The following is a 13,075-nucleotide window of genomic DNA, read 5'->3' as shown; positions in this document are numbered from 1 at the left end:
AAACCAGGCTGGCCATTCTCATCTGACATCTCTCATCAGGGCGTTTGTTATTTGTGGCCTACAATGATGCATAAAAGTCTGTCTTTTTTTTTTCTTTACTCAGAACATACTGCACATTACAGCATGATCATTCGGTCTGTTGTGTGCAGATAAAGCTTGCTGCTATATTGCTGTTTGCTCATCCAAGCAAATCTGGTACACACCTGCACATCAATGCAGGTTTTCCACTCTAGTTGGTTGACAGGATAAATGACACATTAAAGCTTTAGTGTTGGTTCCAGACACTCACCTCTTCGCTCAGTTTGCTGATACTCTGCCTGGTTTCCACCTGCTCTTGGCTCACTACACATACACACACACACACACGCATAAAATATACAGTGAGTGTGGGTAACATAGCTATGAATCATGATTGATGCTCCCATCCATAATTTTGAGACAGATAAGAGTGTGAATAGTTTACCTGGACTGGGGGATGAAGGACCACTATGAGGTAGGTTCGAGCTGAACTCAAACCTTTGTGCTAAACCAGAATTGCTCTCTGTCTCAATGCCATCCACAAACCTATAGATCACAAAGAAAATGTTCAAAGAAAAGAATTAGCAGCTGTTCTAATTCCTATGAAACAAACCTACATCTGTACATTGCAAATACCTATGCGACATATGAATGTTCGAAATGGCCTTCAGATCCTAATACAACACCTAAGATCCAAGTGCCTGCAGTCTTGCTGATCCAAACCTGTGCTTTCCTAGTGTGAAATCGAGTGCCGTTACTGGCCGGTTGTCATGGCAGCCGGACACTTGCGCTAAATTATGGATTATACCAAGTGCGGTTCTCTTGTTGGTTAGCAGGGGGGGTCAGAAATTAAATGAACATTAACTGTGATTGTTCCAGACAGTAAATGATCGTATCCATGTTTTCTAAAGAGTTGAACGTTGATATGTAAACTACACCACACTGAACTCAGAGCCCGTCACTGGAACACTGTGCATGAGGTCTGCTCATAAGTAAGTTATAGGCTTGTTCAGTTTTGTGATGTAGAAAGAAGTAAACCTTGTTTCCCAGAGTTATCTTGCTATTGATCTTTCTGTGACAATTTTTGCCTTCAGAAAGGGTCCTGTTTGATGGCATGCTGATGAATAAATGAAGCTGTGTGTGTGATTGGATCTCGCACCTGGGGCTGAGTTCTGGTGGGGCACTGCTAAAGCTGACCACCGGTATCTGAAGCGTGGCAGGGCGGCTGTGATCGGAGGGGGGACGGAATGGCCTCGGGGGCAGGAGGGGTGAGCGCAGGGGTGAGCTTAGCCCCCTCGTAAGCCTCAGAGGCGATCGAGGTGCCCGTGACACAGAGTGCTGCTCTTCGTCGTTCTCCTCGTCCTCACGAATGGAGGGCAATTTCTTCACCAGGCCACCGTTGCTCTCCCAGTCCACCTTAGGAAAGAAAAAAGAAACACACACACACACTTTGTACTTAAGAAAAAATAACAAGAAAATATTCATGAAACCTGGATGCAATGGTGAAAGGCAGACTGTAGGGGGCAGAGTAACATAACCTGGCCGTCTCCCTGCTCTTAGACTCTGCATGCATGTGTCTTTATTTTCTCTTTATTTCATCTGCAATTCTAGTACTTATTAAACCTCTTCATCATTCCTTCAAGAGCCTTGAAGTTGCACCATTCCCTTTTTCCAATAAGAAGCACTGATTTCTTCCATTTTCTTGAGACACTGCAGTCATTTTTTTATGCCATGTTAATGATACCGAAAATGTAAGACGTGGACCACTCCAGTAACAGCTCTTACAGTGTGGCCACCATGTCAGCTGCAGTCTCACTGAGCCTGTGGTGTTTGAGATGTTTATTTGCAGATGAGTGACACTGTCAATATCCTTTCCATGCACGCTACACCCACAATGCCTTTCTAAACATCTTTTATAAGGGTGATGTGTATTCGCTTTACATGATTAAGAATATGCATTGTTATTTGGAGCAGGATTAAATTCCATTCCTCCTGCTCTCTTTGATTCTCCTTTATCATCAGCATCGCTTTTGTACAACGCAACCCCTCCCCTTCTCCAGCTCTGGTTTTCTTCTTCTGCTTTTCTTGCTCCTCCCCTGGTCTTTCCATCTGCAGTCCCCAAGAGAAGGCACATTTTTGCCTCCTCCTGCCATTCCTAGTAACAAGAGGTCCCACTGGTACTATAAGAGCTGGTTCATGTTCAGAGCTCACGTGTGTCCGCAGTGACCGCAGCTGAATTGGATGGCATCAAAATATATAAAGAATTGAAATGTATAAGCTTTGGTTTTGCTTGCTTCACAAATAAAAGAAAGGTCCTTGACCGACAATGCAAATCAGCAGGTGTCCAGTCAATCTAAAACAATCAATATTCCATTTCAATAACAATGTGGATTAAGATGTGTTTTCCTGTCACAAGATGGACACACACACACACACATACTAGAAAGCAGTGAAGTCACATCGCTGGATCTAATTTTCCTCTCTCCCCCTTAATTATTTCAGACAAATTAAAAACGTTTGCTGCGAAGCTGTTTGCACACTCGCGCTTGTGAATGTGTGCGAGAGAGATTTGTATTGACATTGAGATGCTCTGTATGACTTTCTGGTTCACGGAACACTAACACTCAAACCAGCATTAGCTCTGGTGATCGCTGCACATCTAAACACACACACACACACACACAAAATCTCAGATGTTCGCTGTTTGTCAGGTCTATTCACCAAATGCCCCTCGGCATGTTCTGTATTCAGAGTTGTGCGTTTCTGCAGTGGCAGAGCCAGAAGAAAGCCGCACTACAGGAAGTTCCCCCTCCCCCTTTTTCTCTCTGCTTCTCTCGCTTTCTATTTTTAGCCAGCAGGATCCAATCTTAGCTAACACACAGGGAGCTCCCAACCAGTGAGGGAGAGCCCCCGCTCCACCCCGCTCTATTCTTAGCAACGGCTCGCGCGCCCGACAGCGACTGCTGCTATTCCTGTCCTTGGTGCTTGTGTTTGTAAGGACCGGGAAAGTAGGACTCGTGAGCTGGCAGACATGTGCAACCTGACAGTAAGGGGGAAGAGGATGTCCTGTGAGAGGACTGAGTGGTGTGTGTGTGTGTGTGTGTGTGTTAGGGGCATATTTGATATGAAATGTACCCACAATGACTAGAATATTTGACAGGTTCGACTGAGTGGGGACATTTGGCTGGAAAATGATTTCTAAAGAAAGAATTCTAAGAAGCAACGGGTTTCCTTTCATTCACCAGGCTTAAGGTTATGTGGACATTTAGGTAAAGACATAGCATTAATTATGTCAATGAAAGGTTCTCACAGCGATTGTGTGTGTGTGTGAGAGAGAAAGAGATGGAAAGAGAAAGAAAAAGGAAAACCTGCCAAAAGCAGCAGATGGAGGAGCAGTCGCTTTGTTACTTTGACACACATATACACACACATTAGGTAAAGGTCAGGTGTGTGTGTGTGTGTCGGGGTTCTTTTATCTTATTCCACACACATGCCAAATGATCAATACGAGTTAAAGTTTCTCACATTCTTTATGAACACCTCCAAATAATTAGTTTACTCTTCAGTGTGGCACAGATCATTATCCTCAGCCTGGTTACATCTGTTATATATAAGTTGCTAAAAATGAGTCAGTAGTGAGATGTTGACAACAATGAGTTGATGGTCAGATTCAGAGGTTGTTTTTGTGCTTTATGTCCATGCAGAACACAATATTGACACTCCCATGTTCCAGGATGTTGACTGTAATGTGTGTGTGTGTGTGTATGTGTGTGTGCATAGGGCCAAACCTGTATGGGACATTCAGACCTTCCTGCAAAATCACCAGACCTCAATGCTATTGAACACTTGTGGGTTTATTTGGAACAGCAAGCAGTCATCATCATCATCATTTTCAGTAACTGCTTTATTCCAGGGTCACAATGGAGCTGGAGCCTATTCTGGGAACACTAAGTGTGAGGTGGGGACACACTTTCACACACTCATTCACACCCAGGGGCAATTTAGCAAAATCTTACATCTACCTACTTGTAAGGTTGGAGGAAACTGGACAAGCTGTACAAGACCCATAGAGACCCTGGGAGAATCAGGAAACCTGAAGCTGTGAAGTGAGCTGCATGTGAAACAGCAAAACAGACAATGTGCCCAATCATCACAAGATACCGGTGGACATAACAACAGTGGTGCATTGTCTGTTTTGTGAGTAACATCGCCACCCCATAGCTCCAGGTTCCCTGGTTCAATCCTGAGCTTGGGTCACTGTATTTGTTTGCATGTTCACCAGGTGTCTGTCTGGGTTTCGTCCAGTTTCCTCCTGTCTCCTAAAACCAGAGCAGTAGTTAGACTGATGCTAATGTGTGTGAATGAGTGTGTGAAAGTGTGTTATCTGTAGCTTTTACGTAAGTGACCGTGTCACTCACATCCGTGTTGTTGCCCTCGCGCAGGTTGTAGGTGAGGTCGTGCTGGATCTCGCTGACAAATTTCTGCGCGTACTCGGGGTAGAGGCGCAGCACCTCACGCAGTCCCTTCAGGCTGATGTACTGCAGGTCACAGTAGGTCAGAGCTTTTACGTTAGCGTTGGTCTTAATCACCTGCTCCCTCGTCAGAGAGTCCGAGCCGATCAGGTCGCCCTTACCTGCAGGACACAAATAAGAGCGTCAGGCTTTCACTAGCAGGAGTCTGCTCATATATCACTGCAAACTAAAACACTTTTACTCCTGAAGGGTGTTACCTCGGGACAAAGTATTTCACATATTACATCCCTTATAGCTTTAATCTCGAAATAAAGCATGTTGTATTTTATACCTGAGACAAATATGTGTCACTAAATGAGCATGTATATAACAGGTACCATATATCTCACTAAACGAGGATAAAAATAATTGCAAGGAGAGAGGTTTTTGAACCAAACTGAAGTTTTGTAGCCAAGACTGTGAGAGAGGGATAAAGGAGCTCAAAAAGCACTCTGGTGTGGAGCACAGGGACTGTGAAAGCAATAACCTATCCTGTAGTCTGAGCCGGTGTTTGTGTCAAATCAAATCAAACACTCTCTGTGGCACACACACACACACTCAGAGCATTAGAGCATCTCCATTGTGTGTATGTCACTGATAGAAAACGGTGTGAGTGTGTGGCTGCCATATGTGTGTAGAGTTTTGTTGGGAGGCACAGATAAAGTCTGTGCGTGTGTGTGTGTGTGGGGGGGGGTTGTCTGTCTGTCTGTGTGTGAGTGAGTGAAAGAGAGAACATGATTTATATTTAAGAGCACACCTCACTGCAGGAAAAAGAATGATCAAAGAGGAGAGAGAGACATTCGGAAGACAGAGAGGTGTGTGTTTGCTGCAGATGTCTAAATGATATTTTCGGAAACTCCCATGAGCCTCTTCTCTCTCTGATTAGTACAGAGACCACGGCACAGTGGACTGATGTGTTTGCTCTATCCAGAGATGAGATTCATATCAAAAGACTTTAATAAACAGTAGACCACTGTAATAATCTGCACCCCCCCCATCTCTCTCTCTGTCTCTCTCTCTCTCATTTGGGCTGTAAGAAAAATTTATCAATGTAGATGAAGAGAGCCATTACATACGACAGCTTTAATTACAACCATGACTCTCTGTGTCTCTTTTAGTCACTTGATAGGCTCTGTGTGTGTGTGTGTGTGTGTGTGTGTGTGTATGTGTGATTTAAGGCTGAATAAAGCAGCAGTTGCAAAAAAAAGGAGATTTGTTTAACACTCAACATTTAAAATTTGTCTCAGAGGCAGGGAACACGTCCCTGTAGAGCTCAAACTAAACTTCATGACTGGAACTTTATGGATAAATCTCAGCACTAAACATGGGTAGAAATGGTGTTTTCTGGTGAACTCTTCATTTTAGACTGACCATTGTTTTTCCAAACAAAACTCCAAAATATTTTGCAACATTTTTCCAGAAATGTCGTTATAATTATAAACACATGCATTAATGCATTAAAGGCCTCCATGGATGCATACACTGACTAGCCATAACATTATGACCACCTGCCTAATAATGTGTTGGTCCCCCTTTTGCTGCTAAAACAGCCCTGACCCATCCTGCACTGTGTATTCTGACCCCTGTCTATCAGAACCAGCATTTACTTCTTCAGCAGTTTGAGCAACAGTAGCTCATCTGTTGGATCGGATCAGACGGGTCAACCATCACTCCCCACGTGCATCAAAGAGCCTTGACCACCCATGACCCTGTCTCCGGTTCACCACTGTTCCTTCCTTGGACCACTTTTGATAGACACTGACCACTGCAGACCAGGAACACCCCACAAGAGCTGCAGTTTTGGAGATGCTCTGATCCAGTGGTCTAGCCATCACAATTTGGCCCTTCGTCAAACTCACTCAAATCCTTACGCTTGTCCATTTTTCCTGCTTCTAACATCAACTTTGAGGACAAAATGTTCACTTGCTGCCTAATATATCCCACCCACTAACAGGTGCCATGATGAGGAGATCATCAGTCTTATTCACTTCATCTGGCACTGATCAGAGTGTGGCCAGTGTATTTAACAATATTCCATACCATATGATGAGCTTGTGGATAAGATAGATAAGTTTGGAAAAACCATATGAGGTGCCCGGGTTTTGTCTAACTAAAGTATAACTTTAGTATAACCAGGTTAAAAGTGAAAAGTTTGAAATCTTTCTTGCCTTATTGGTGGTTCTAACATCCCCCCGTTTCACATTATACACATGTGGCACCGCAGTGTACCTGGGGTTCGGTGCAGAATGCCCCAGGAGTCTGTGCAGCAAAGGCGAGGTGTGTGCGATTTTGTAACAGCTGTGGAAATCACAACCCAACATTATTCAAGCCGTAATACTTATTGAGTTCTTATAGTTATTATCCTATTTGACTTATCAGTTGCATTCAAGTAGTTTACATCCAAAAACCCAGCCTATAAATAATGTTATCTTGAACCGCATGTGTTCTTTAAGTGGACAGCTTACAAATAAAAAGCCACAGTTTTATTGTATTTTCATTAATGACCCCTGATATCTGTCCAGTACACAAAAGTGATGTTAGCTTGCAGTGTGTTTATAAATCTCAGAGCTATACAAAACTGACCGCATTGCCTCTCCCATTACACACTTATTCACTTTACTGAAGCAAATCCTATTTGTTCGGACCTGGTACTGTGAGCAGGCGGGATTTTCTGTAAAACACACATGAAATGAGATTCGACATAAAAACCAGGTTTCTGAACAGTGATTAGATTAGTAGAAGTTTCTTCAAAATTTGTCACGAATTTGTCACCACACTGTACTACTAAGAAACAAAACAGTTTCTCCTGCTGTCTGGATAAAACTGGTCCGTTAAACCTTTATTGAACAGGATGTTCACTATTTCCTATCAGGGCTGTACTGTGCCATATAAAGAAATGTTAGCAGATTGTAAAGAGGGTAAATGAAGTAAATTAAACTGTCCCGAAACAGTAATTTGCCTCCAGTGGCAGGGGCGTCTTTCTTAAATGAAGAACATTTCAATGAAAATATTTACAGACAAATATGCCATGGCACTAATAACAGTGGCGATTCGTCAGAGCGCCACTGTCTAGACGGATCTGCCATGATCAGGTGTGTACACATTTGTACACAGGACACTGTGTAATCTTTGCGTGTTCCTATAAATAAAATCTCTGTAGCTTTATTCGGTTTGTGTACGCCTGGCAGCTTCCTGTGTTTCTGTGTTTGGCAGCGAGATGTGCGTGTGTGGGTCTTTAAGAGAGAAAGCTCTGTCTGTGGAAGTGATATTAATGTGTTTATCTCAGACTGTTCTCCAAGTTCTCTTTCCCTCTCACACGTTTGACGTGTGTGTGTGTGTGTGGATCTATAGCTCTCCCCTTCATGTGCCAGCCTGTATTAATAATCAAAGTGTTTCAATAATGCAATAGCAATCAATTATTAAGCGCAAGAGGAGGATGCGCCTCTGCAGTGTTCCAACATTTGATTTGAACAGACCGATGCGGCCATGCCATCCGGGGATAAACACACAAACACACACAATGCACACTGAGTCATGACCTTTGAGCATCTTAACACTGACATTTACTAGACTCATAAGCCTGCGAGAATCGTTTACTGATGATGGAAAACTGCAATTAAGAAACTAACCTGGAATAGTGACCTCTTGTTTGAGGGAAGCAAAATATTTTGGCTAGTAATTATGTAAATGAACGCCGATGATAGTGTGTTACATATTGAAATGACACGGTTATAAAACGGCGCAGTAGAAGTCGCCATGACCTGGGGGCACAAAACAGAGTGGAAACGGACAGGCATTTTTATTTAGCGTTAAAATGGCACTCGCTGCTGTTTATTGGACCGTGTGGATGTGCATGTCTGAGTGCATATGGATGAACTTCTTCCTGTCTGGAAGCTCTTCCTAGTTATTTTATTTTATTTTTTATTTTAGAATTATCTATCCATCCAATTCCTGTACCATTTATACTGCTTGCAAATGTTGCAGGGAACCTAGGGGCTCAGGGAACAAGGCATGGCCCATTGCAGAGCACGCACACTCACTCACTCCCATTCACACTACGGTCAATCAACCTAGCATCATTGGATTGGAGAAGAAACCCAAAAGCACAGGGCAAACAGGCAAACTCTGTGCACACAGGGCAGAACTGGGAATCAAACCCCCAAGCCCCGATGTTCAAGGCAAATGTTCTAACCATCTAACAACTGTGCTTAAGATATCTACAGTGATATTCATATATCTATGTATTCATATATCTAATATTCATATTCAAATGTACACACATACTGACTTTCAATTTTGAACTTATAGATATGAAAAAACCCCAGATATATTCATAAGCCTAACCGGAGACCTACCACAAATGACAGATGTTAATACTTTTCTGGAAAGCTGTTGCTGGCAATTACAGCTTTGAGAGTCTACAGTAAGAAGTAATTAGCTTTGTGCATCAGCATTGTGGTTCAATTTCTTTTGGCCCAATCCTCTTGGCACATAATCTCCAATTCCCCATGGTTGTAAGAGTCCCTCTGATGCACTTCTAATTTCAAAATCCTGCATGAATTTTTAATGGGATTCCAGTATTCAGAGTGGCTATGTCATGCAAGGCTTTATTGAGTTATTTGTTGTGTTTGTGACTGTGTGTTTGGAATCGTTTGCCTTGTTGAAACATCCATCTTCTCCCCAATAAAATAGCCAATAAAATTTGATTCTCCTCTAATACACTATATGGTGGACACCATACTGTATGTAGGCCTTCTACAAACGGAACACTACAACTGGAACCTTTTGTGTGTAAAGTGAGCTCCATGAAGACAAGGTTTGCTAAAGTTCAGCCTCAGTGAATGCTTTTGGGATGAACTGGACCTGTGTTCCGGTCCTTTTCACTGGATGTCAGTGCCTGACCTCACCAAAGTGGCTGAATGAACACAAATCCCCCACAGACATACCATAACTTCTACTGGAAAGCTTTCCTGAAGAGTAAAGGGTATTATAAAACCAAAGAGAGAACCATGGATTTGCACTATTGGTCAAGTGTCCACATATTGGTCATACAGTGGCCATCTTCAGCTACATCACTCCATTCATTTTTCCTTCAATGACCTGTAATGCCCCAGTACCATTTGCATAAAAGCAGACCCATGTCATGATGTTCCTACTACTGTACCTTACCATCCTTCACTTACGGTGTCACTGGGATCATAATAAATGCCAAGGTACTGTACTTTCAGATTAACATTAACATTTGATCACATAGGTTTCTTATTCTCCTCTGAACAGACGAATCTCATGCCTGCGATCTGTACTTTCAGCGTTCAGCGCTGCTTGTCAAACTATATTACATAGGCTAAACAAGAGACCTAAATAGAAGTGGCACCATTGCTGCACTGACATATTATTAACAATGCTGGCATAAGGTTTGGGAAGCCTGTGCCCTGTGTGAAGCCATGCTAACACCTCGGGGGTGGGTCTTTGGCTGTGCTTCTTTCAGGTGAGATGATGTAGGATGATCTGAGCCAGAAAAGTTCTGGAACCAAGATGAACCTCTAGCAAAGTGAGGGAAAGGCCAACTTTCGGAGAAAGAAAGCACCTGCTCATCTGAAACGTACAAGCTCATCAGTCAGACTCAGACAGTGGTGGTGTGGTGGTAGTGTCATGGCTTGGGCTTGCATGGCTGTTTCTAGGACAGACTCACTCATCTTTATTGGTGCTGTAACTCAACATGGTAGCAACAGAATTCATTTTCATATTCAGAAGTCTACAGAAACATTCTGTCTGCCACTGCATTTACTGTGTAATGCATCCAGTGTGATTGTGACAAACCTCATCGTGCAGCAAGAAAATGATCCAAATGAAACTACCAGCACAACAAAGGACTTTATCAGGGGAAAAATAGAAGGATTTTTAGATTGGTCAAATCAATCCAACTGAACAGAAGACTGAAGGAAGAAGATGGAAAAGCATCAGAAAAGTATGGTGATGTCAGTGGGTTAATGCAGTTATTGCACTAGGGATATGAAACAAACAAACGATCTCTTCCAATACTTTTGCTCACCTGCAAATTGGGTGGTCTTTCACCAAAGATCCCAGGTTCTAAATTGTTCAACACTTCCAGATGTAAATAGCAAGAAAACGAAAGCTGAAATTCTGATCTATTGCCTTGTGCTTATCTCCTGACCTTATCTTCACACCAAATATCTTACAGCAAAAACACAGGAACTGATCTTGCTGTTCCAACACTTCCAGAACGAACTGAACTTTTACACGGAATGTGTGTATAAATGTGTGTGTGTGCTTCAGCGCTACTACAGTCATCTAGCTAGCACTGCACAAGCGGACAGAGCGAGAGAAAAGTGAAAATACTTCCTTCAGCTAAACGTTAAACAAATCCATCGCTTCTGACAGCTTTATGTCAAGAATCCATTCTAGGTTGAACGATCCACACTTGCACTTAGCAGACAGGAAATGTGAGACACTGCCAAAGAGAATAGATGGAGGCAGAGAAGCAGCTTTCCATCATCTGTAACCAAGCCTTAGGAACTACAGTATACAAAAGCAGGTGTGAAATATTGTGTAAATATATGCAGCTTACTGCAAAACTTAAAGTAAATGAAACTGTCTGTGGAAGAAGATGCTGGTTGTTTACAATGTTCTTCAAGTAGATGTGTGTTGATGTGCATTACAGAACAAATCCTAAACTGTAATGCATCACAAATAACCAAATGTCCATAAACAGACATAAACAAGATGTTCAGTTACTACTTGGTATGTGTGCGCTGTACTTCTTCCTCACTGTCATTTTCACTTCTCTTCACGTTTTGCCTTAAGACATGTCTCTGTTCTCGCCCTAGGCTTTCACTTGAAAGGGTTCATGGCCATGTTCGTAGAAACGAAATAAGTGTACACTCTAGTGTTTTCTGAAAACAACTAAGGACGTGAGGTAGAGTGAGATCTCATGAATAATTTGTAATCAATTGCATCATTAATCTGCCAGGACATAACGTGCTTGGAAACCATTTACCAAGTTACTGAAACAAAGTAAAAATAGCTGTTATGAAAAATGCTGCAAAACAAAACAAAACAAAAAACAACAAAGTCTAATCGGAGATGATCATTAATCATTCATCAAAGTAGTGGTGTTGCTCTGGCGTTTTGTCAGTGCAGTGTTATTAATAAGTTTAATACAACATCCTGCATACAAATGTGGGAACCTGGGTAATAACTTCATCAGTGAATCTTACCTGCTGGACAAAGGAGCTTGTTTACGCCATTAAAAAAATAAAACAGCACAACCTCAGATGACCGACCGACAGATTGCTTTGGCTTTTCCAAAAGGAAATTTAATAGCAAATTGCATATTATTAAAGTTAAGTATAAATTAAATTTATACTTTAGACAAGACTCGAGAATCGACTAAAAGAAAATTCAGATGAATGTTAGCCCCTCCTAGCCAGTTCTCAGTGTTTACATTAATTCATTTGGCAGAAATTTTCAAGTAAAGAAGGGGGCATGGTGGCTAGCACATTTGCCTCACACCATCAGGGTTTGGGGTTATACTACACACCGACCAGGCATAACATTAATACCACCTGCCTCATATTGTGTTGGTCCCACTTTTGCTGGCAAAACTGCCCTGACCCATCCTGGACTGTGTATTCTGACCCCTTTCTATCAAAACCAGCATTAACTTCTTCAGCAGTATGAGCAACAGTAGCTCGTCTGTTGGATCGGATCACACGGGCCAGCCTGCGCTCTCCAGTGCATCAATGAGTCTTGGCCATCCATGACCCTGTCACCGGTTCACCACTGTTCCTTCCTTGGACCACTTTTGATAGATACTGACCATTGCAGACCGGGAACACCCCACAAGAGCTGCAGTTTTGGAGATGCTCTGATCCAGTGGTCTAGCCATCAGTTTGGTCCTTGTCAAACTCGCTCAAATTCTTACGCTTGTCCATTTTTCCTGCTTCTAACACATCAACTTTGAGGACTAAATGTTATACTGAATTCTACCCATTTGTCTCAGGGGTTTCCTCCCTCAGTTCAAAGACATGCGTTGTAAGCTGATTGGCATTTCTAAATAGTCCGTGTGTGTGTGTGTGTGCAGTTGTGCCCTGTGATAGACTGTCATCCTGTCCCTTGGACTGTTATCCTATGCCTTGTGCCCCAAGTCTCCTGGGCTAGGCTTCAGATTTCCTGCCACCCAGTAGGATAAGCGGTGTAGAAAATAGAGGGATGGATTCAGGTGAATATCATTAAGTGAGGCAGAACACCATCCACACACAGAGCTGAGCAGTTTACAGGTCTCATCGGTTTTGTGTTATTCTGGTCAACAACTTATTAGTCACCTAGAAAGAAGGTGTAAAACCTAGAGTGCAAAATATACGCCTAAAAAAAAACTGCAGCTAAATTCACGAGTCCTATCTATCTATCTATCTATCTATCTATCTATCTATCTATCTATCTATCTATCTATCTATCTATCTATCTATCTATCTATCTATCTATCTATCTATCTATCTTCATGTCCTTAGTTGTTCTCAGCAAAC

General features: G+C 42.4%; 1 protein-coding gene across 1 annotated transcript in view; it reads right to left on the bottom strand.

Moving 5' to 3' along the window:
• The window catches only part of kcnh3 (potassium voltage-gated channel, subfamily H (eag-related), member 3), a 141,761-nt gene that overhangs the window by 3,797 nt on the left and 124,889 nt on the right, over positions 1-13,075 (bottom strand). Inside the window, exons 11-14 of the mRNA XM_058391441.1 lie at positions 4,437-4,651; positions 1,178-1,434; positions 464-564; positions 290-342 (exon numbers count right to left, since the gene is read on the bottom strand). Of these exons, the coding sequence (XP_058247424.1) occupies positions 290-342; positions 464-564; positions 1,178-1,434; positions 4,437-4,651 (626 nt within the window). The remainder of the gene's footprint in view (positions 1-289; positions 343-463; positions 565-1,177; positions 1,435-4,436; positions 4,652-13,075) is intronic.

Source organism: Hemibagrus wyckioides, linkage group LG06, assembly GCF_019097595.1.
Source record: "Hemibagrus wyckioides isolate EC202008001 linkage group LG06, SWU_Hwy_1.0, whole genome shotgun sequence".
In the NCBI taxonomy this organism is placed as follows: Eukaryota; Metazoa; Chordata; class Actinopteri; order Siluriformes; family Bagridae; genus Hemibagrus; species Hemibagrus wyckioides.
This window is presented reverse-complemented; position numbering and strand designations above follow the sequence as displayed.